Source organism: Gasterosteus aculeatus, chromosome 17 (assembly GCF_964276395.1).
Source record: "Gasterosteus aculeatus chromosome 17, fGasAcu3.hap1.1, whole genome shotgun sequence".
Lineage (NCBI taxonomy): Eukaryota > Metazoa > Chordata > Actinopteri > Perciformes > Gasterosteidae > Gasterosteus > Gasterosteus aculeatus.
Window position 1 is genome coordinate 4,805,792 of NC_135705.1, and position 23,476 is coordinate 4,829,267.

The 23,476-nt window shown below is 44.5% G+C and overlaps 4 protein-coding genes and 2 long non-coding RNA genes across 7 annotated transcripts in view; 3 read left to right on the plus strand and 3 right to left on the minus strand.

Annotated features, from left to right (window-relative positions):
* cox14 (cytochrome c oxidase assembly factor COX14) lies at positions 1–464 on the plus strand. The gene has a single exon (XM_040204358.2). It carries the CDS (start codon positions 1–3, stop codon positions 175–177), a length of 177 nt encoding a protein of 58 aa, XP_040060292.1. The 3' UTR covers positions 178–464.
* On the plus strand, positions 465–5,556 carry LOC120835440 (uncharacterized). Its single transcript, XR_013453314.1, has 4 exons — positions 465–2,373; positions 2,498–2,542; positions 3,727–3,913; positions 5,078–5,556. It is a non-coding gene; the product is annotated as an uncharacterized LOC120835440 (long non-coding RNA).
* cers5 (ceramide synthase 5) lies at positions 475–11,332 on the minus strand. 2 transcript variants are annotated; one of them, XM_040204354.2, is made up of 10 exons: positions 10,974–11,332; positions 7,174–7,279; positions 6,129–6,259; positions 5,862–5,919; positions 5,626–5,676; positions 4,874–4,966; positions 3,737–3,865; positions 3,042–3,148; positions 2,199–2,355; positions 475–1,371 (listed from the first exon to the last, which is right to left on the minus strand). In XM_040204354.2, exons 1-10 carry the CDS (start codon positions 11,144–11,146, stop codon positions 1,207–1,209), a joined length of 1,170 nt encoding a protein of 389 aa, XP_040060288.2. In that variant the 5' UTR covers positions 11,147–11,332; the 3' UTR covers positions 475–1,206. The 2 variants fall into 2 exon arrangements, with proteins under 2 accessions (XP_040060288.2, XP_040060289.2); XM_040204355.2 differs by lacking the exon at positions 5,862–5,919 and adding an exon at positions 5,290–5,314 and having other exon boundaries at positions 10,974–11,311.
* LOC144388998 (uncharacterized) lies at positions 9,785–22,676 on the plus strand. Its single transcript, XR_013453315.1, has 3 exons — positions 9,785–9,961; positions 14,546–14,739; positions 22,436–22,676. It is a non-coding gene; the product is annotated as an uncharacterized LOC144388998 (long non-coding RNA).
* LOC120835442 (glycerol-3-phosphate dehydrogenase [NAD(+)], cytoplasmic) lies at positions 12,786–16,508 on the minus strand. Its single transcript, XM_040204362.2, has 8 exons — positions 16,355–16,508; positions 15,555–15,732; positions 15,293–15,433; positions 15,027–15,165; positions 14,594–14,706; positions 13,567–13,803; positions 13,365–13,471; positions 12,786–13,167 (listed from the first exon to the last, which is right to left on the minus strand). Exons 1-8 carry the CDS (start codon positions 16,396–16,398, stop codon positions 13,071–13,073), a joined length of 1,056 nt encoding a protein of 351 aa, XP_040060296.1. The 5' UTR covers positions 16,399–16,508; the 3' UTR covers positions 12,786–13,070.
* smarcd1 (SWI/SNF related BAF chromatin remodeling complex subunit D1) overlaps positions 17,143–23,476 on the minus strand; it is an 11,117-nt gene continuing 4,783 nt past the window's right edge. Inside the window, exons 6-13 of the mRNA XM_040204360.2 lie at positions 23,213–23,329; positions 22,947–23,048; positions 22,676–22,837; positions 20,777–20,874; positions 20,503–20,638; positions 19,936–20,058; positions 19,292–19,393; positions 17,143–18,558 (exon numbers count right to left, since the gene is read on the minus strand). Of these exons, the coding sequence (XP_040060294.1) occupies positions 18,505–18,558; positions 19,292–19,393; positions 19,936–20,058; positions 20,503–20,638; positions 20,777–20,874; positions 22,676–22,837; positions 22,947–23,048; positions 23,213–23,329 (894 nt within the window). The 3' untranslated portion in view covers positions 17,143–18,504. The remainder of the gene's footprint in view (positions 18,559–19,291; positions 19,394–19,935; positions 20,059–20,502; positions 20,639–20,776; positions 20,875–22,675; positions 22,838–22,946; positions 23,049–23,212; positions 23,330–23,476) is intronic.

Sequence of the window (23,476 nt, forward strand, 5' to 3'; positions counted from 1 at the left end):
ATGGTGTCAGGAAAGCGACTCGCGGACATCGGCTACCGGGCGTTTTCCACCTCCATGATGCTGCTGACGGCCTACGGGGGGTACCTGTGCGCGATGCGAGGGTACCGCTACATGCAGAAGCAGAAGCAACTGAAGCTGGCAGCGGAAAACCAGGACCCTGAAGTCATGAAAGACTGACGGGCAGATGTGCAGTAGGAGCCTTCTCCAGATGTGGACATTTTCTATTCATCCATATGTTGTTCTGCTTCGCTAAACAATGCAGATGTTGATTCTCCTCAGGACAGCAAATCACTGTGAGGGGGGTTTCCCACACAAGGATGAGGTTTGATAAAAGCTTCAACAAGCAAATGACCGAATAGCTTATTTGTGTTGAGGCCTTCGTAAAAGAGATTGCTGTGATCGTTTGTATTTGATGTCCTTAAACACACAGAGCGATGTATTGTTCATAAACAAGACTGCGACAAGAACGGCCTCTTTTCATCAACAGAATGTATTTGTTTGTTTTTACAAGGTACTTAAGTGAGAACTAGATAGCAGACATCTACGATAGTCCTCAACCCTCGATTCCTCTGTAGGCAGTGACAATCAATTTTATAGGCATTTGGTCTCAGAAGAAGTAGTAAAAAAACAGTAAAACTAAGCGTCCGGGTCAAAGTTTCTAAACAATAAGTTAAAAAAATCCCCAGTAAATTGCAGAAACAATCGCTGCTTTTTGTTTAAGTTTTTACTTCTGCACAAATAAACACAGCAGGTAACCTTTTAAGAGCTGATGAAATCACAGCTGTAACACAGTCATTTAAATGTGTAATACCTGCTGTGTTGGATGGATTGGAAACGCAACAAACTTCCAGAGGGTAGTGTTTTCTGCCCTTTGTGATCCAGTGTGAATAAACCGGTAACATGAAAATAATCCAAGTTCATCTGACCAATAAAACTGGGAGAGAACATCAAGACCGATCAACAACTCGGCACAAAATAAATCCTATTTAAGAAATAACATTACATAAATCATCTGCTTCATATCACTGCAGCTTCCACGCGGCTCGTCTTGAGTCAGTAGAGGGCTCTTCACAGCAGATGTCAGCAGTGTCCATTGTCAGGTTGTGCTTTCCCTCACGTGTGTGTGCGCACACGCTTCAGAGGTCATGGGAATGTCAGGAGACAGTCGTTGTGAAGGACCGACTGCAGGGGGCTCCCAGCTTCTTTTCACCATCCGTTGTGGTTCTGCGCTCCGTCTTTGGCAGCGACACAGTTGGCCCTCGTGCCGTTTTGTCCCTTGGGAGAAGGAGAGCAGGGCCCGGGGCTCTCTGTGGGCGCGTCGCACTCTTCCCCCGAGCTGCTCTCGATGTCGCTGCGATCGTCCTTGCTCACCTTGGAGACGGACGGAAGAGAAAACGGGAACAGAAACCAGCATCGAAGAGATTAGACACACAAAAATGCGTTAATCCTCACCACGAACACTGCTGTAAATGAGTAACGTCGGGCCTTTTAGTGGGATTTGTGAAGCTCATTTTTCTCAGCGTATGACTCGTTGTGACCTTTTAGTTCCCAGAGACATCAACGGTTATAAGGAGGCTGTTGGTCTGTTGGTCTACACTCTACTTGTAACTGGACTGCGGTGTAACTAATATCTTTCCCCTGATTGGAGATAAGGTGTGTCGATGAGAAGTATCTTTAAAAAAATAAATATATATAAAACATAAAATGCATTTAAATATTGAAGGTGGATGCTGTGGAGATAATTTTACAAATGTGTCAGTGGTTTGATTTAGTCATACCTGATATTCATGACATTATTACAGCACTAATTATAATTATAATAATTAATCTCTCTTCCTGCCGTATCAGTAAGTGCGGTTAGTTTTTGTTCAACTTTGCTGGCACAAAAACATTGAAGAGTTCTACACACTGAAGGGAGACTTTCACTAAAGAAGAAAGTATTTGCAAGTGGTCGTAAGACGTCAAACCCCTAAGGAGGTCATTACAGTGTTGCTGCGTCTAATGAGTCTACTAAATGAAAAAGGTCAACAAAATCCACGTCTTTAAACTTAATATCCTTTTGTACCTAAAACTAAAATGAAAAAATGTCAAACAAAGTTCAAGGACAAGGTAGGGTTGATTTTGTGTGGATCCACTAATGGTTAACTTGTTTCAGCTCTACTTTGCAGTACGACTAATGCGTCTGTGCTGTGACACACCTTCCCCCGCAGCATAGCTTTCACCGCTATACGGGCTATGAGGTAGAACCAGATGATATGCAGCAGTTGGAGGACCAGCAGCAAGGAGTTGAAGAGCCACCAGGACGGGTACGGGCCGACGATGTCCCAGCTCTCAAACATGGTGGAGTTTAGGACCCTGTGAAACCAGACAAATGTATGTGAAGGTACTCGAGCTGCACTTTAAACACACCATCAACCAGCACTCTTCTACTCAGGCCCATTATTAAAGTACACAGTGTATCTACAGGCGAGGTCACGTCTTCCCTTTTTTAATGTAGGGGAGCGACAGAAGGTTATCGGCGGGACCACCTCCCCAAGCACAGGTATGGATTTCAGTAGCTGCCGCGCCAACATTAGCTTTATCTCTCATCCACGCTAAGACACCGAATATAGCTGCTCAGGTTACGTTGGTCAATGATAGGTTCCCTATTGTCCGTCTGTCTGGAGGTTGTGCTCGCTCAGACAGGAGGGCCGACCCGTCACACATTTCGTCTGTTTTGACTGAAAAATACTTCTTTGAATAACACGTGTTAATAAAAAAAAAACTACATAAGTAACAGAAAAACCCAAACACTCTGCATCTTTGAGAGAGTTTAACAATCTCTGTCTGCACATCTGAAGCAGATTATGTCGGATAACATTGTTGTCTGTGCTAGCAGGTTTTTACAAAGACAAAGTTCTGCACACATTTGTCAGCCTGAGCTCAGAAGGAAGGCTCGATTATTCCACTAAAAAACACATGTGCTGCAATGAGTCTTGTGCATCGATATGTTCATAAATGTAGAATATTAACTCTGCTCAGCTGTGTAACTGAGAACTCACCATACTGGATATATAACTAGTCTTGTGATGAAGAATGCGACACTAAACACGACGAAGATGAGGTCACAGAGGCGCTGGTACTTGGCATAGTTGGCCAGCTTACCTGCCTGATGCAGAACAAAAAAACAGAAGTAACAGTTCATAAGTTTAACGTAGATAATCTTTTCTTTTACTTATTTAATTCCTGGCCTGATACTAATAATCTATTTCGATCTCAGCCAAGCGGGGTGGACAGGAAACTCTAATAATAATAATGACAATTTGTCTCCATTGTTTAAGAAAACGGAAGCAATTTGAAGTAAAAGGCTCCTCAACAAGAGGAAATCAGTGTTAAATGTAAAAGCAGATGGCTCCACAATAACTGCATTAACAACGGTCACGTGTTCCTATATCTGCCTTGACTTTGGTATTAAAGCATCAGCATGTTAGAGGAAACGTCTGTTCAATATCAGATGTGCTGTAAAAACACAGCAAAACACTGTTCTCTTTTCACATTATACACCAATTAGATGTTAGATAAACATTCCCTTTCCGACCCTGAGAGAATACTTGTGAATGACGCATTAAGAACAAGGACGAGCAGTAGAGGATCGGCTACATCTTGTCTGTAGTAGAATATATTTGATACGTAGTTCGTTGCCTAAAACCTGCCATGGCGTCGTAATTTGAATACTCTTTGTTACAGTGTGACCGACCTCTAGCAGGAAGTCTGAGGCGTCGTGAACGCACATCACGAGGCTCCCGACCCGCGTCATGTTGTTGACGTAAGAAAAGCTGATCAGGCTGACTGTCGCCAGGTGATGGACGAACATGATCAGGAAGTCCTGCAATGAAAGAGGGAGACACAGTCTGCTTGTTAACTTGGACCCGAGGTGTGTGTGTGTGTGTGTGTTGGGGGGGGACTCAAAAACCTACAACCAAACGGGTACAACAAAGAGGACGTTAATGAGTTATGTGCAATATGATCATCTGTGACCAGGCGGACTTGACTCGGCTTAGATAAATACTTTCAACTAGAAAGACTTTGAGTGTTTGTAAACCCAGTGAAGCGCATCACCCAAGCTCAGACTACAATGGAGACTACCAGTCGCCATTGTTTGCATGAATAAAGGCTGATTCGCTTGTCTAGCAGCACCTTTTAACACACGTATTTACTCACCATCTTTGTGGTTTGGGGCGAACTGCAAAGTTATCACATAGAAATCGAAGCTGAGTAAAGGGAAATGTTAAGAAAGGCTTTAAGGAATTTCTTCAACTCGACAAACACACATCTTGTGAAACGATCTGCAGAGCAGGAGCTCCGTTGGCCGCATCATGCATTCTGCGTCTTACACAGCGTGTGCGATCAGACAGGACCCCGCTTTGAGTTGAGCCGCACGTTTTATTAAAACAGAAAGACGTTGGCCGACTTTACCTGCCTCACATTCCAGATATTATCCGTGTGAGACATCTGAAACATGAAAGGCAAGTGTGCGCCAGTAACTCCTGCTCTACGGCGCTGGCCTTCACAGGAATTTCTGTAATTCCCACCGAGTCAGAGCCCCGTCCATCCTGCAGTCACATGACAGAAGGAGCCCCGCTCGGGCTGAGAAATACAAAGCCTTCACAGAAGGAGCAGAACCAGCTTAGCCCCTCCCGCCACCCAAGAAACGATAAAGCATGTGACCTTGCAAAACTAGCTCTAGAGGCACTTCCGTGCGTACGTTTGGAAAACTTTGCATCACACAAGGCCCCTCCCCCCTCCCCCCCTCCGTGCCACTGGCAGATGAGGAAGAACACGCGGAGCGGTTGGACTGCGCTGGGATCGAACAGGGATGCTGCGTTCGGCTCACCTTCCTCTTTATGTCGGTGAATTGGGAGAACATGAGGGACCAGTAGAACGCCAGTTCCGTCACGTAGTAGTGGTAAAGACCCGGAGTCATGACCTTAAGAGACAGACAGACAGGGGGGGGGCGGGTTCAGTGAGTCAGTTCAAATAAGAATTCTAATGATTTTTTAAAAGGATGCTAAATGACTAATGACTGGATATCACACAGGATTAAGAGCGACGTGCGACCACCACTGTGCCCACAACCACACACATCCTGGCCCAGTGAAGCACCACAGCGGCCAATAAAGCACGACGAGTTTCTGCCGTTGTTGTGCTGCGGGCGTTTAAATCTCTGCCCCCCTGAATATGCGTCAACCAGAACCGGGACAAATATGAACGTGAACGTGAGCATGAGTGAGTATATAAAGGAAATGTTACCGGTGGGCCTGTCTGGGACTGAACTCTGCAAAAGATATTTGGCCAACGTTATACAATCGTACCATTATATAAAGACAATTAAGTGATTCAACTTGTCAGACTGCTTTTTGACGTTTATACAGGTAACAGGAAGAAGGCACATACAATGACAATGGTCCTTCTGTCCTGTGCAGTTTAAGTATTAAGTGACAAAGAACGGCTTTTCCTGGATAACAGTTATACAATGCAGTCTGATAGCCCTGCAATAAAAGTTATTCCTTGACTGTGTTGGTTGTTCTTTGTAGTTGCTGTGTTTGATTGGGGATTATATAGACAACGATTAGAACGACATCATACCTGATAAGGATAACCGTACCAGCAAAGTCGTGTATCCCACATCCAAGGAGACTAAAACAAAAAGGCATAATAGTTCAGCAAACAATCCTGTCAGCTTTTATGTTTGGAAATATACCCAGTCATTAAGAAATATTAGAAATGAAAGAACAAACAATGCCAAAAGCAAACTCTCCCCCCCCTCACCCCCACCACACTGTTATACTTCCAATTCAAATCTGATCTGATTGTGTGCTCACCTGCCACAGAAACCGGAACCCATAGGTAAATATGCACAAATAAAATGTAAACCTCCACCTACAAGTAAACAAGAAGGAATTATGGTCCAGAGAATAAGGCTGGTTTCAGAGAGAATTAGCACATGTGAGATATAATCCAAAGTATGAGTCTACTTTCCCTAAGCTGCCAAAATCCTTATTCTAACATAACCTGATTCCTTCAAATCTACCATCGTGTGCTCCAGCCTGCAGAGAGGTTCAAGGGTGGAGCTTTAGGGATTAACCTACATGCTCTCGCAGAACTTAGTGTGCATGCTGGGTTTATCCTGGTTCCTGCGCTGTCGGAACCAACGCTGGACCTTTCGCACCTCCCAGTCCAGCTGCTTGGACAAGCCATCCAGACGGCGAGAGTCTGGATTCTGTGCATGAAAAGAAAGCTTGATTAGTGTACTTGCACGGCGTTTGGTAAAAGCATATTTTAATGATGCGCCTTAAACGTTTGAGGCTGTCAACGAGGCACAAATCGAAAGGTCAGAACATCGAGAAGCGTTTCGTTCGGAGAAAGAACCGAGAAGTTTGCGTAAGAGCTTCATCGCACGTGTCTGTTCTCCTGCTTGGTCCCTCCAGCGCAGTAGAAGTAGTAAAAGCTACACCCATCATCATGATTTAATTATTAACAAACACTTAATACACGTTTGTTGCCTGGAACTAGTCACACATACGATCATGTAATTTATTTTCTGCTTGACTTGTGCACCGGATTTCATTACAGACACTTTACTGGGTTTAATATAACGTCTCAGATATGTTGTTTGTTTTAAATGCCACATCTTTTTTACGTGAGGAAAATTAAACTAATTCACAGAAGAACAGTCAGATAAAAATGCCTGTTTCAATGAAGCTGATCCAAATATATTTCTTTCTCCTCTGAGGTGGTTGATATCAATATTGTCTCGTAGTAATATGCATTCTTGTAAACATTGGAAATAGGTGAAGAGATTGTTACAAAGTGCAAGAGAGGTTCCACAGCTGGAATGAAAACTGGAGCAAATTAAATGGCTGTTTTGATACATACAAGTTTCTGACTTACAAACGGTGATTATCTACCAAGTTGTAGTAGAGAAAACTCTGACCAGCTCTGGCAGCCTTAAGCGTCTGTGGTTCCATGTAACCAAACCCAAATGTAATGGAGCATTGTGTTGTATTGTGGAGGCAGCATGTGTGAGATTAACTGTGTAATCGTTAGATCCGTCTGCGAGGTGTCAGGCGATATGAGCAGCTACTGATACTCCAGCACACGAGCGCTTCTTTGCCAGGGAGGAAGCAGCCGAACCTTGGTGATGGACGCGAACACCTTCTCCAGCACGGCGTTGGGCTGAGCTCTCCGTCCGACGGTCGGCTGGATGCGGAGACTGCGTGCGCACGGACTGGCAATAAACCTGTGGCAGAGGCGAGAACGGGAGTGATGCTGTGAAAACACGTAAAGCAGCTCTCTAAAAAGGAAAATCTTCAGGATGTGACCAGGTTTACAATATTATTCAGTATTATCGGACAGATTTTGGGCTCTTAGTGATACACGAGGAGGGGTTGAACTGCGGCAACAATGGCTCTTTGTGGCTAGTAATACAATGACATCCATAACATGGCTTTCGGTTATCAAGAGGCAGATCAGGAGAATGAAGGCCATGGGCGTCACCGTGGGGGGGGTCAATATGACTACTTAAAACAATGAAATAAAGTTGTATTGCAGAGGGTACTGAAAAGAGGCTTTTGTAAGCAGCTTCAGTGCAGGAAGCTACAATTAAATAAATCCATTTGGCTGAGTTTGTTCCAATTTGTTGTTTATACAAGTGTACTTGTGCGTATTTATTATAATTTGCAGTGGTTAAAGATGACATCTCTGGATGTCCGGGGTTTTTATTTACGTTAGTATTCGCAAACTTTAAATCATAATCAAGAATCCATGAATCAATCATCAAGTGGATTGTTGTGAGACATTCAGTCAAATTGCATTCCACGAAAAAGACTATTGTAAAACGGTGAGTGGGCTGGAGGCTCCAAATAGCTGCAACAGAGAAACGTGACGAACGTAAACTTCAAGAAGCAGAAAGAATGTGCAGCCATGTTTACATAATACAGTGTCTTGCTCCTCTCTTTAAAAAAGGTCCCCTATTTTTTTTTTTTTTTTTACGTTTGTTTTGCAGCTACATTCGCAAATATTTCTATTTTGACAGTCTTAACTACTTTTTTTCATCACGTTAGAAACATTGAATTAACTTTGAGATAATTACGTCAAGTATTTCCTTTGAGAATACCGAGCCGGGGTTGAACCGTAGAGGAATCCTTGAAATGTTCATCACTTAAGGAGGAGGAAACAATGCCTTCGGCCCAACATAAAACCACTCGCACTTCGTCCCCTCCCTGTTTCATTATTGTCTCCCTGCAATAAGCAGCTTTACCTCCCGGCACGCTTTAGAGGATCTGCCCTATGAAACGGTTACCCAATCACGGGGGGGGGGGGGTTGGGAGCTGATGCGGCACAGATTTACCCAATCATCTAGTTTCTCTTGTAAGCACAGGCTTCTTTCTCCAGCACGCGGATCTGAACCCTCACAGGTCCAAGCCTTTCGGGGGCTAATTTGTGTGGCCCACTGGGATTAAAGGAAAAACGATCCCGACCGCCGGTAACCAAGCGACAGTGGGGTTGGTGCAGGCTAGCGGCTGCAAAAGGGGGGGGGGGGGGAGCAACGAGCTGCATGGAACAGTGCCACTGGGGAAGCTTTGTCCTCGGCGGGGGCACCGGCTTGGTTCTGTTCATGGCTCGCCACTGGAAGCACGATCTCATAACGTGTGGGAAATAACCATAATGCTGAGCAAAGGGGAGGAGGGGGGCGGCGGGGGGCGTTTGATGCATCACATCGCCACCCTCACTCCCTTTCGTTTGACAAACCGGTCTAGAAGAACCTGCTTGAGCCGCTCCGACGTATTTGATAATCACGTAGCTTTTCAGAAACAAAAGCCAAATATGTCAGAGGATGGAGGAAGCTGCACGCAGCATCTGATACTCTCAGGTTTCCATCGATTGTGTAACTTTTCTTCCGGGTTGACAGAAAGGAACGAAGTCACCCGGAGGGCAACTTTAGCTGACAGAGATAACGCTTTAGATTAAGGCAAGATACACAAGCGGGTTCTGTGGCTTCAAAAGAAGAAGATAAAAGGCTTTGGCAAAGGTTTCACATTCTTCTTTGACGTTGAAGTGAAAGCTGAAACAAATATTTAAAAGGGAGCCGGTTTCAGTTTCAGGCAAAGTGTTTCAAAAGTAAAAGTACGTAATGTCGAAAAATGTTTTGCAATTAAAAGAAAAGAATTAAAAATATTAGGCTGAAAATAGTCATGGAAAAAAAAGTTTAAAAATACTAAGTCAACAAATATTTGAGCGGAGACTTGTGAGGGCTCCAATTTAGGCTGCAACTAGATTGATTGATTAAACGATACGGAAACTCAAACTCTTGACTTTTGTTCAAGAAGATTTCCAAAAATAGTTATATGTACATTTCATATGACCGCCCAAACATAATTGGTTTTCAAAATAATAAAAGCTTCTAATCGGAGAAGCTGGGAAGCAGTTGAAAGTGTCAAAGTTCTTCAAAGGAAGTGAGAGCAGTTGAACTGTGATTTGAAGAAAAAAAAAACATCTGGGGCAGAACGAGTGAAAACGAATCTGTGGGAGGAGAGAACATACTCATCTGTGAATGTATAAACACCCGAGCCTCTTCCTGGAGGTGTGCGGGTGTGTGTACTGGTGCAATGCACTTATGTGTGACGAATAAAATGAATGAGCGAGATTTCGCTCTCTGACGACATCGCCGGGGATCGTCCTCTCCTGGTGGACAGCTTGGCGTTAGGGAGGGAGGGGCGGTGGAGCTCTGACACCTGAGACGCACAGGGACACTCGGGGACTCTCCTCGGACACCTGCCGGTGCTCCTCGTGAGCGGAGAGAAAAGAAACGACGGTGTTTTGAAGCTAACAGTAAGAAATAAAACACACCTGGGGGGACGACGGCGTCTCTGCTGCTGTTTGACGGTTCAGATTTACAGGAACGGCCCATAGAACGACGCAGGTAAATCCAGAATCCAGCAGTGTTGCTACATATTAGTGTGTGGATTATGTGTTGCAGACCAAAACAAAAAAGGTTACGCAATGATAACTGGCATCTGATTAAGATCGGTGCTGGTCTTTGCCAAGAGGAAATGGAAGTGTACGGTCTGCTCACATTAAGCAAACGCACAAAGGACGCAGCGTGTCCGACACAGTGAATATAGGGCGGGGTGATATTGATAAAATAAATCCACTGTTCTGACTTTGAAATGTTTTCAACAATGAGCAAACAAAATAGAGAAAGAGATCATAGAGATCCGAAGGCCTCGGCAACAATTAATTACACAAATGCTTCTGCCTGTGCTTGAGACATGCAGGTGGGTGGCTGCTATTAAGTGTGTACCAAAGGCGTGCACGTGTGCGTGTGTGTAATTGTGTGCCGTAAAAAGCACGGCTTTACCTCTGCACAGGACTGGATGGATACCTGGAACTACTTTCTCATACTGGATGGATACCTGGAACTACTTTCTCATACTGGATGGATACCTGGAACTACTTTCTCATCCAATTGAACGAGAAAGTAGTTCCAAACTTTTGACTGCTGCTGTACGTGACAAGTTAGCTGCACGACAAAGTTGCAGCACTTTCCATAATGCATGCACACTAAAGACATGCACAGGTTGGATAGAGGTCAAGGGTTACCACACTAGTTCTGGTTGTGTGAAAATCGCATCGATGGCGGGGTTCGGTTGTAACGGTGTTACACGCACTTGATGCCGGCGTGAAAGAGACGACGTCCAGGCAATTTCTGACACGTATTATTAGTCTTTAGAGACAACAATGTTAGTGTATTTGATTAGGACACGGTGTAACGTTTGACGAAATGCATTTAAAGATTGGCTCACCAAACGGTAACACACCCATCACTTCGGGGTTTTTTTTTGTTTAGGGAAAAACCTCCGCGTAACGGAGTTTTAGGAAATGTCTCCCTCACTTTCAAACAATTAACAAAAAAGAGGGAAAAAAGTACGAACCTTTCGAAAAGTATCCTCACGCAGAATATCGCCAAAGCCAGCGGGAAGGCAGTGAACAAATGCCCAGCTTTGGGGTACTCCACCCCGGGAGCCGGGTCCGCCAGATCCGCCCAGGTGACGTTGTGTGGGAGCCAGAACCTCTCGTTCCAGAACCAGGCTGAAAAAGCAGCCATGTTGCTCAGTCAGCCGGTCCCCAGGCGGTTGAATTCAATTAGGGTATTATCTGGAAGAGAAAGGATGATGTGTGTAACTTGATGGAAGCCTCCCCCGCCCTTGGGCCACTTGCGCGATGACTTGCCCCGCTCTACTTGTTACCGCACTAGTGTGAAGATAACCAGAAACTTCCGCTTGGTGTTTTCAAAACAAGATTCCCAACGGTAAATGTCAAACGGAACAAATAAACTAACTAAATATTTAATGCCTCGTCTGTTTGGCCCGTTTCTTGCCAGGTGGCAGACCGAAAACACCTGCGAGTTTTCAACAGTGACTTGAAACTGAAGCTTTAAAAAAACCCCGCTTTTCATCGTTTCCCCCCCCACATAGTTTTATTTTGAAGGCGCATCAGCCCTGCTTCCTGTGGTCTACGTCTATAAGCGTCGTGCTTGACAAAGCTTGGCTGCTGCGTTAAGACGAGGACTGGAATTCAGGAAGTGAAGCGAGTCTCTCCTCCCTCCCCGAAAGGGATGCATGGCACACATCCCTGCGGATTTCCTGTTGGATCTTCACTGTCGACTTTATCATTTAAGTTATTCGGTGTACAGGACTGCACAGCTTCCGCTCTGTACTCCTTTTGACAGGTTATCTGTGAAGGTGCCGAATCAAAAGTTAGATCAAATTAACGGGAGTGGAGGGTATGATTTATGTGATGATGCCCTCAAGTGCCAAGTGGGTGTACTACCACTACAAATGGCGAGTATTATTCAACATCTTGACACACTGTTAGTGCTCAGACACCCAATTGAACCCCACTGGAAAGCATTATTATAAGTTATACATAATGGTTTATTTTAAAAACATAACCAAATTGTGGAACAGAATTTCTGATGGAACCACAATGGTGTAGTATTCCTAAAAGGTGGCATCCCACCATGTGTGTTGTTCAGCAGGCATGAAGCAGCTGCAGTGCTTCCTGCCGGGTCTAATTATAGTTGGACATTTTCCCCTTTAGAGAGCGTTATTATTAGATATCTCTCAGGCCGGTTGACTCAAAAACTATGCAAGGGATTGCAGCAAGGGAATCCTATTATATGTAAGTGGCAAATGAGGTAACTTCATGGTCTGCAACATAACTATGAACAACAGAACTGGCAAAAAATAATAATCAAAAAAGCAGATTTGTGGGATTAAAGAGCACACGTGGGTCAGATCAAAGCAGTGTTTAACGCCACCTGCCGCCTGCCTTTAGCTGAAGCTTTTATCCACAGTGATTTACAGGCACTTAGCATGGAGGAGATACACTGACAAATTGATCCTTGCGTTTTAAACTAAATCTAGAAAGAGATTCAGCATTGTCGTCTGAATGAATCAACCCAATACAAGAAAAAAGAAGTAAAGTGATCTTGACAACAGAAGACATTGTTTCATAACTCCTCCTGGAATAATCACACCACCATCAATGACCCACACTTATGAGGTCAGAGACGGGGCGTGAACTTCAAAACCGCACGGTTGAAATAGAAGCTGTAGAAAATGGTAAAGGTGAAGCAGGCCGGCTGAGCTGGGGTCCGGTTACTGCAGAGCGACTCCATCCTGCAGCAAGACAGACAGCAGCGAGTTGGACGGACAACATTGAACATGACCACAGGCAAAATGTCAACCAGCTCAATAATTTATTCCAAAAAGAATCATCGTGAATGCAGAAGAACAGAAAGAACACCGTGGAAGTTAAGGCTTTGTCCCTTGATTGGTTAAACATCGTAAAAACAAACGCCGGTGAAAAGGCCCGTGAAGACTTTCTCCTGAATCATTCCATAACATTTCAATTCATTCAGTTCTGGGTTTGAGTGTTGCTGTAAGTGGGGTAAACTCATAGAAACTTTTAAGACACTTTGCGACGTGTGTGTGTCCAGGGCGAGTCCTTTCCCGACTTTTAATCCTTCACATGTGCTCCGGGTGGTTCTGCAAACACTTGATGAAATCTGTGACCGAGTGTCCGTTGAAGCAGATCTGGTGAACAGCGGTGAAAAGAGGAAACCTGGAGACGAAACAAAACAAACCATGGAAATGATAAAAGAAGAACTTTTTTTTTTTGCCTTGGAGAGCTGGTGAGAAAATGGGAACCACTCCCTAATATTTGCACACGACGATGTTAACGCATTCATGCGCACAAAATGTGGGACAAACTATCTTGTGATCGAGATCCTTTTTCAACGAAATAGGAGACCAACTTACTTTTCCACCATGTTTTTATGTTTGAGGATAAGATGGACCTCGGACGCGGTCGCCGGGCCTTGGAGCTTCTGACCGTTCAGCATCTCGTTCTCTAACTGCTCAATGCTCTGAAACAAAGACGCGTTCGGGGGTGTCGTTTTAGCGTCGGACGTTACGCCGTCGCGGACGGGGATCGGGGGGACAAAAGTCGCCTTCTCCGTACTTTGCCTGTCTTGGCGAAGGCCTCCCCGACCTTGCGGTTGCGTCCGCCGTAGCAGGTCGTGATAAGGTCGGCAATGCCGCAGCTCTCCAGGAAGGTGGCGGGGCAGACCTGGCAGTTTGTGCAGAAGAACCTGGCGAAGGCGATCATCTCCATCAGGCCGAGGCGAATCACCGCCGCCTTGGTGTTGTCTCCGAATCCCAGGCCGTCGCAGAAGCCCGCTCCCACCGCCACGATGTTCTGCAGCCCGCAGGAAGAGGAAAGGCTGCTGTTATCCAGTGCGCACAGCCTCCACATAGAGAATTTTTAAAACAGGATTTTTTTCGGGATTTTATGTTGTAGGACACATTGATCCTCTGATGTCACTTCTCTGTCAATCAATTAATAAAAACAAGGAGAGCGGTGGTGGAAATTAGTGGATAATGTCCTGGTGAGCGATCAAAAGTATATTAAACTTGGTTGTGATCAAGTATTTATTACTAAACTAGTACACGGGAAAATCATAAAGAATAGAGAGAGCATCAAGACGAGCCGTAAGCAAAGACAGAAGTCCAATGCCTCAATGCATCTGAAAGGGGACAGATTGTTTCTTCTCCTTCGAGCAGGAAGATCTGACCCCCCCAATCATTGTTTGACAGACGGATAATTTGAATGAGAACAACAAGACAATAAAAGACTGCAGGTTCAGAATGTAAGTTACTAAGTTAGTGAGAGACTCTGTGTGCATGTGATCAACTCTCCCTCAACATTAGTGATTAACTGGGGATTTTTACAATCAATACAAACAATTCATCTTCAAGATGAGCATCTCTTGAAGATGGCGTTTTTTAAGCTCGGCCTAAAAAACGTTTTAAATCAACAGTTAAAAAAATGTCTGAATTGATTGTCTCTGTAAATGGTTTGAAAGAAGAATTTGAAGAAAAATATCAGTAGATATTTCTTTTAGAAATAATTCACTTGTCCATCTTTTGTGTTTTCTCAGCTTAAGCACAGACACAGACGTTGAAAATGTTGCTGTTTGTCAGCCGACCTTGAGGGCCCCGCAGATCTCCACCACGTCGGACTCCTCCACCACGGTCACACGGAAGTTGGTGGTCTGCATCAGATCCTTCAGCATGGGCCCAAAAGCTTTGTCTCTGCACCCTGCGACCCATCAGATCATCACCGGTGTCCATGGTTAGTATTTAACAAATGTTCAGTGTATGTTTTTACCCAACAAGCTTTCACTTTAATTAAATTAATAGAAAAGGCCAATATAATATACAAGATTTTCATCACGTTATTGATATACCAAAAGTCATCCTGTCGTGTCCCTCTGGAGCTGCATTTAAAATGTCCATATAAATATCTAGTTTGGAATAAATACGTTTTTTAATCCTGCAAGCAGCGTGCTTTCCTTCCGCAGCAGCAAGTCATTGCTGCCTCTCAGTTGAAAGCATTCGATGTCTATTTATGGTGCGTACCGATCGTCGTTTCACAAAACTTCTCCTCTGCGACCTCGTTGGCGATGTTCGCCCCCATGAGAACGGTCACAGTGATGCCCAGCTTCTCCCGGATGACCTCGGAGATCAGCTTCAGGCCCTCCGGACTCGCATCCACACCCTGGAGCAGACCACAGGGACACACGCACAAAGATCCACGTGCACTTCGTTAACCTTCTGAGTGCGTTTTGAAATCCCTGTAACCCGTCTGGCGCTGCGTGAACCCAAAATGCAAGAAGGAACGTGACCTTGATGAGAGACATTCCCAGTGCCTCCTTCTTGATGTGGTCTTTGATGGTGTCACACACTCTCACAATGAACTGGTGAGGCACCACGAAGATCAGGATGTCGGCTCCTTTCACGGACTCTGCCAAGTCCGGAACGGCCAGCTGACGAGGCGAGAGGAAACGAGGGAGGGGGGGACCTCCGTCATACCAAAACAACAACAGCAACAGCCACAACAACAACAACCCGTCATCGGAGCCTTCGAAGAGTGTCCTCCACGCTCACCACGTTTGGGGGCAGCTTGTGGCCGGGCAGATATTTCACATTTTCATGATCGGTGTTGATCATTTCTGTGAGTTTGCGGCCGTTCACCGTCTCCTCGAACACCCACATGTTCACCGTGGTGTCGAACTGGTCGTACTTGGCCGCGTTGGCGCCCACGATCTTGGCAATGGCCGAGCCCCTGTGGACGCGGAGACACGCGAGGATCACGCGGGTTCGGAGACAGCGGCTGGTTGGACTTATTGTAACCCGGCGAAAGGTCAAATGGCCACTGTTTTCTCTGGCAATTTAATCAAGGATTTCAATTGATTTCGTAGAACACGTGATACCAGAACAATGCGTGTTGAAACAGTTGTCACATGTTGAGTCTTGATTTTGACTCGTCGATGACAGAGGACCATTATTTTGACATGAGGAGTGTCTCATTTCATAACAGGCTATTAGTTGTCTTCATAACATGCCGCTGGATGAAATCCCACTTTGAGATTACATATAAACATTATTATTTTTAACCCCTCACAACTGATCTCCTCCGAGTCCTCCTACAGTTTTACGGTACATGAGAATTTTCTACTTCGTGCTACATTCATACCTCATAACAGACAATTAATCGTTAAACTTTCAAAATGTAGGATTTAATGATCTCAACCTCCTGCAGCACTGCAATGCTTCTTACATATTAACGCAATAACACACACACACAATCCAGACAAGACTGTTATGAGTATAAACTTATAGGCTTCTCTATTTAAAACAAAAGTGCATTAGAGTGAATTGATAGATATTCAAAGGCCTTCACTCACCAATTACCAGAGCCGATCACACAGACTTTCTTCGGCGCTGCCATTGTGGTTTTTAACCTTCCGGACGGAGCTGCTGCTGGTGCGAAGACACACTGCAGCGGGACAAAGTGTATTTATATCGGACACGCGGCCGAGGCCCGGACACGCCCCCCCGCCGCTGGTTGGTCTGCTCGGGAGCCGCTTTGGGACAAGGTCCCTCTCTCTCTCTCTGGCGGTTAAACCTGCCATGTGTGGGGTCACTTGTTTAAGCTCAGAGATGTGCTGAAATACATCGCAGTCTAGTAAGGAAGTAGCACGATTATTATAAAGATATCAACTTCACTGAAAGGTTTTTCTCAAGGTTAAAGATTTTTGACTTTTTCTCCCTTAAAGCCATTTGCAATCTCAAACTCAAGACAAATTCCTCTTGTGCAACATGTGGCTTCTGATTGTAAAGTTGAGAAATCCTGAGGAAAAACTACTCCACTTTTTAACGATTTAAACATCCAGTTGGTACCACAGTAAAATAATGCCTTTGCACCGATGTATAAATAATAACGGTCAGATAAAATATCAGTCATAGTGGATTTATATATATTTACCGATACGTTTACCTGTGTAGGATTTGGAATGATAAATAACGTTAACTTACTTGTAGTTAAGTATTCTTACTGGTGAAGACTCTTTTCTGATGTGAGAGAATATAACAGGTTAATTGGGGCCGAAAGGGTTTTAGTACAAACAATTTGTAACCCACGAAGGAACATTGAACTGGTGTTCATTATGAAGAAATAAAACCGTCAGACACGTACATTTTACATATCCTTTATTATAACATAAGAACATACAGAAAAATAGGTTTGGTCCATGAAAAAGTTTGCGGATTCAAATACATCTACACCCCCCCCCCCCCTTGTTCCAAATCACGTACCTGCACAAACCCACATTAGTGTATTCTTGGAATTGGTTAATTAGATGCACGTCACTCATCTTTACCTTCGACAGGGAAAAAAAACAAAAACAATAAACTCCACAAAGTGTAAAATCCTCAGCCAAAGAATCTACGACTCCTTAAATCTTCATCAACCGTTCATGGCTTTCTCTGCAGATCATCAGAAATACACAAAACTATAAGCAGAATATTGAACTGTTCCTTGCTTGAGGGCGACATAAAGTCGCGTACGTCTCGCCCCGCTGAGCAGCAACTCGCCAGATGTGGCATGTTCACGCCGAGGAGGGCTGATCAATAATATAAATACTGGTTCAACTATCTGAGCGTAGACAAAAAGTTAAGAAACAAAAAAAAAAACCTGTCAGGATAAGATACAATTTCACTTCACATCCATCTTTAGTTTTTTTTCTTTCTGCTCAGTATTTACAAAACTATATAGACTAGAGGTACTCGTACTAGCTACTTCCTTGATAATCTGTACTAGCTAACAAGACAAGTACTGATATAATACAGATTTTTAAAACAAGATTCATTTATAACATAAAGGGGAAAAAAAAGAAGAAAACTTCATACTAAATGGCACCCTCAAAAAAAACACGTGTATCTCGCTCGGATTGAGCTTTCTCTCCCTCGCTCCACACTGTGGCACAAACTGTCAAAACCAACCAACGAGAGCTTAAGACAAAGTGACACATGAACAGCCAATAAAAGTGGCCATTGATTACAAACACAATCAATATTTAACTGAATGGGCAAATATCCAGCGGAGGCCGAGCCGGGAGAGTAAAACGTAACTTGACTTTACACGAAAGGGGAACAAAGGGTCAAGGCAAAAATCAACACATTCCTGCTGATTTAGGATATTTTTAGCTTTCGGGGGCAGAATGCATCAAAAGTTGCCCTCCGCTTTTCATTTGTGTACAATCTGTACTTTTGTGTGGGCACACGGTATCAAAATGAGAGGAATGCTTCCGGGTAAGGCTTGGACATGCGAGCGAAAATACATTGCAGCTCTGGTGTGGAAAAGGGAAAGTAGCAATCAAGCTGCAACATTAGTCAGGCTGCAGGCCGAACAAAAAAAGAAGAGAAGGACATCCTATAGAACGGTAAAGCCATCTAGCATCTATTTGTCTCTAAGTTTATCAGAAAACTCCTGGGAGGAATTCATTTGGAGCATTGCGCTCACACACGCGCTGGTCGTCTCCGTGTGGAGATGCGTTTAGGTGTTCCTGATGCCGAGCGCCGTCTCCAGCTCCTGTCGCCTCTGCTGCACCTGAAACACACAGAAGAGAGAAGATTTAATCAGGGGGAGACAATGCGATGATACAAAAGGTCGACGATGCGGAAGTTACGTGATGTTGAGCATGTTCACCATCTTAGTTAAGCAAACATTATCTGATGAGCACTCAAGATAAAACGATTGGTTGATTAGCGGAACAATATACTGATTCATTGTTTGTAGTAATTAGAAATGGCAAACATGATGTGGCTTGAGCTCCTCCAAGGTGAGGATTTGCTGCTCTTCTTTGGTGTTTGTTGAAAAGAAAATTCATTCATTCATGACAATTAACCACCAAAATGGGTGCAATTAATTTTTTTTAAGCATATTAAAGAATTATGATTATAATTGTTATCTAGGGCCAAATATGTGATGGATAACAAAACATCTCATGTGAAAAAAGAAACTAAAACCGTAAAATTGATATATACGAAAATGATGCAAACTTAAAAGGGAAAATTAGATTTTCATGTATCAATAGAAGTTCAGGATAAAGTGTGAACCGGCTGCACATAGGGCCGATGTCTCCGCTGACCAGACGCCATTGAGGAAAAGAAGAACCACAGAGCTTCATTTGGACCTACATTAAGCAACTGCTCTCACTGTGAATTCATATGACAAATGGTGGGAAAATGCTCCTATTCAAACCACGTTAACGTCGTCAACAAGTCATAATATAGCTGTAAGACAACTCGGTTAGGCCCCGAGTAGGAACCAGGTGGATTACCTTGGAGTAGAAGTAGCGACAGACGGCCTCCTGCGCCCACGGCTGGTAATAGAACTCCGCTCTCCGCTCCTCTTCTGGGTTTCCTACCACATCTGTCATGGTCTGTGAATAGAGAAGGACACATTCATTTACCCATCAACTGCAGAGTAAGCGGAGATCAACACGCCGCCGGTAGAGGACGAGGTCGGCTGTTGAGCTTTGAACTGAATTTATTCCATTTCAAAGAGACACACTGCAGGTGGGCCACAGCTGGTCGGTTACCGGGCTCGCTCACACGAGTGTGAATCGAGTCGGACGTGTTATTAGAGGGTTCCTGCTCTGTTTTGACTTTTTTGTGTCACACCTGAGCAAGCAGCATGAGAGAGAGAAAGCGTGACATCCATGTACTTGTACGTGAATAAAGTTCCCACAGAAAACCTACCTAAGATCAAATGTTAACTTATTCGTTATCAACGTCAAATATGAAGTCACTTTAAAATAAACCAAGCGTAAGTATACCAGAAGTCACTTTATGCTAGAGAGCTGGAATACAGAGCAGATGGTGGATTTGTTTGTTCTCATGCAGAAGCAACATGGGCAGAGATACGAGCTCAGAGATAAACGTGTTTAAAGTGTCTGCAGAGAGCTGGAACAGATGGACTCACCTTGAGGTCTCGGCACTGCGACTGCAGCCAGTCGTTGATAAAGCCCTGAGGATCTCTGGCGAAATTCAGCATGAACTCTCTCTGGGTCTTCAGCTGGTTAATGGTCTCAATGGTTTCGTGGATCTGGATAGAATTAAAGCGAAGGAAGAGATGAGTCAATTTCAAGCAATTCAAAAGGGAATAATTAAATGGACAATGGGTGACACGGGAAAGAGGGTGTTTTAAACTACAGCACAAGGTGTATTTCATTAGAAGACAATACATATACAAAAAAACAAAAAAAGTCACACGGCTCACAGGAAGCGGGTGTCTATCAGTAATCGCCAGCAAACCAGAAATAAAGTCAAAACACGAACGGCGCCATCAAACTATAAACACGCTTTCGCCATTTACAATGTTGACTGAGAACAAAAGACCCAGGGGGACGTCTTCTAGGTGGGCGGCGCCGCATCATATCAGTGTGATTACAGCCCCACAGCCACCCCCCCCCCCCAGCAAAGGAATCAGCTGTTTGAGTCAGAAGGGATTTAGTCTCCCTCTGATGAGTGTCAGTCTAGTCTGCTGTACCTTGTTGTCCAGTCCTGCTATTTCCTGCTGGCTGGCTGTGGAGAGCAGGAAGGAGTTCATCTGGGTCTTCAGCGTGTCATCCACCTCCACATCAATGTCATAGCAAGCAGTCTTCTTTTGGTCATTGGGGTCAACACTACAACAGAATACAGTACATTCAGCTCCGGTGTTATGCGGATAGGTTGAGTCAGCCGCCAGGAGATCGGTGGGAAAACAACTTTAACGTGTGAACTTGGTCACGGAGGGGACTTCATTAACTCTGTGATGAAGTTACCTGATCACATGGTTGATGATGATGGGCTCTGGGGGCATCAGGAGTGCGTGCAAGCGCTGCGGGATCTCGGAGAACTTCATTCGCTGAGTCTCAAAGATCTGCGAAAAAGAAAAAGCCGAAACCGGTTTTAATCAGAGCCCACGGCCAGCAAACACCAGACTTATTTATAGATCCTTCAGACCAATCACGGAATAAGAAAAATGAAATGTTGTGATATTTTGAGCTAGTGCTAAAAACTTGAAAATGAGCCAGTGCTGCACGGGTCACACTGCAATTGACTTTGGTTGTATCAGAAGCAGAACCATTTATTTATTTGTTGCACATACAAGGAATTTCTCTTTTCATTTATGAGCCCAACTGCTGATGGGAAGAAGCAGTTTGTGGCGGGAGATCTTGGTCCTGATGGATCGTAGCCTCTTTCCAGAGGGAAGGGGCTCCAATAGCTTATGTCCAGGGTGAGAGGGGTCGGCTACAATCCTCCTTTCTCGCTTCAGCATCCAAGAAGCAAACAAGTCTTCTAGAGATGGCAGATTGCAGCCAATCGACCTCTCGGAAACAGAGCCAATGACAGAGGAGCACGCCCTCATCCTTGGCTGTAAAGAAGGAGCAGAGGACGGACTACATGATGGATGTAGAAGTGCACCAGCATTTGTCTTAGGAAGCTGGAACCGGTGCCGATGATCCGGGGGGCTGCGACATGCTTTCATAGGCCGTACGGGCTGGTTCCCAGGAAGTCTGTTCTCCACTTGCAGGTGAAGTCGGGCACGGGGAGGTAAGAGAGCTTGTCATGGAGCAGAGACAGGATGATTGTGTTGAAGGTTCCAGATGAATCCACATGCTGGTAAATGGAGTGGAGGGCCCTGTTGTCTGCATCATCTACAGACCTGTTGGCTGCGTTGGCAAATTGCAGGGGGTCCAGGAGTGGGTCGTGACGGTTTTAAGTTAAAGAGTTCATGGCCACAGAGTTCAGAGGTGTAGGCCATTTATGTTACTGGGAATAGAACCTGCAGAATACTTCCATTTATGTTCTTTAGTCACTGGAGAAAGCTAAACAAAAGCACTATCCTCTTGCTGTTTCGGTTGACACCTCCTTTGTACCCTTAAAAAACGCTGTCTGAAAACTCTGTTGCTAAGCAATTGTGGAGAGACTTTTGGGAAACATGTTTGACAACTTTTTAGGCTTTATTAAATTACATTTTTATCAGGGACAATCCACATGAATAAATGTCAAATATATTGAATAGCTGTTATATTTAACAAGCGGCTCGAGTCCCCAGGCAGTGTTGTGTTCAAAGGAAGAAAGCACTGAATGTCCTGTGGCCTCACATTCACTATGTAGGACTGTTTGTTTTGAAAAGATAGATACTCACAATTTAACTAGCTAAGTGGACGAAAATCTGGTTACAGCCTCTGTGTGCAATTCATTTCATCTATTTAATGTTTACTTTCACAGTAACAAGTACATGGCTTGAAACAAATCCACCACTGTGCCAACATTTGCAATAATCCACTAGTATGTTTGTCATTGCTATTAAGAATTAGGAGAATTTCTTCCAGGTAGAACTGAACTTTCAAATTCAAGGCTGTCCTCCATCATTACAAATCACTGCTGTGAGTACAAGAAAACGTAAGCTAACAACATTTATTTCACGTGTGCAGGAATCTTCTGTTTATCTTGGCGCAGCAGAAAGAAAAGCACTGGGGAAAGCATTTAGTGACCCAGAAAGAAGAGACTCCATACAAGGACGGAGGGAAGGGTGGACTGCACAACATCAAGAGCACAAATTAACTGCGACAACTATGTGACCGTCGCTCATTCCAGCGTCACACACCGGCTACAGTTTGCATTGGGAGGAAAGCCGCGACGTTTCAAAGACAGCAAAAAGGAGCTCGACTCACCTGCTGCAGGTATTTGTCACAGTTGATGAACTCGCGCTCGTGGGGGTCCTGCAGCTTGTGGGTCTTGACGTACTGCCACAGAGCCTGGATGATGACGGGCCTGGTCTGGGTGTGGATACCCAGCATACGAGCCAGCCGGGGGTCCAGCTTGAACTGAGGGGGCTGTGCGGCGCACACGTCAATAAGAATATGAAAACGCATGTCTGAAAGGCCCCTGAAGGCAACGTTACCAAGGACCAGGGTCTTCTGAGAGGTGGAAGGATTTATTCACCTGGTAGTCGAGCATGAGCAGGACGGTGCAGCGGACACCCACGTCGCCGGGCCTCTTCACCTGGAAACCATCGGTCTCCTGGGTGGTGGGAGTCCTGTGCCACTAAGATAATAATAAAAATGAACTATTGTTTGTTGTTTACAAAACACAATTACTTACTTTTAGTATCTAACCTGAGACTTCCTCATTTACAATAATTATCAGAACATCTTTGGGTTGGTGGTTTTCTGGGTAAGTATATTAAGATGCAAAAAATACATTCTTACTTCCACAAGGTGATTATCGGGCCCGTACAAGTCCTTGTCCAACTCGATCACCAGAGACTTGAAGAAAGAAGAGAACTTCCGCTTCTGTTTGGTGGCTTCATATTTGGACACGGCCGTCTGCAAAGCAAATGTCACAGTTAAAGGAAATAGGAGTGAAATCAGTAACATCTTTGTAGCAAATTTAAGGACTCTATACAGTTTTGGCTTCGTAGATTTATCTCAAGGTCAACAAACTAAAGACCTAAAATGAGATTTGTTACACAA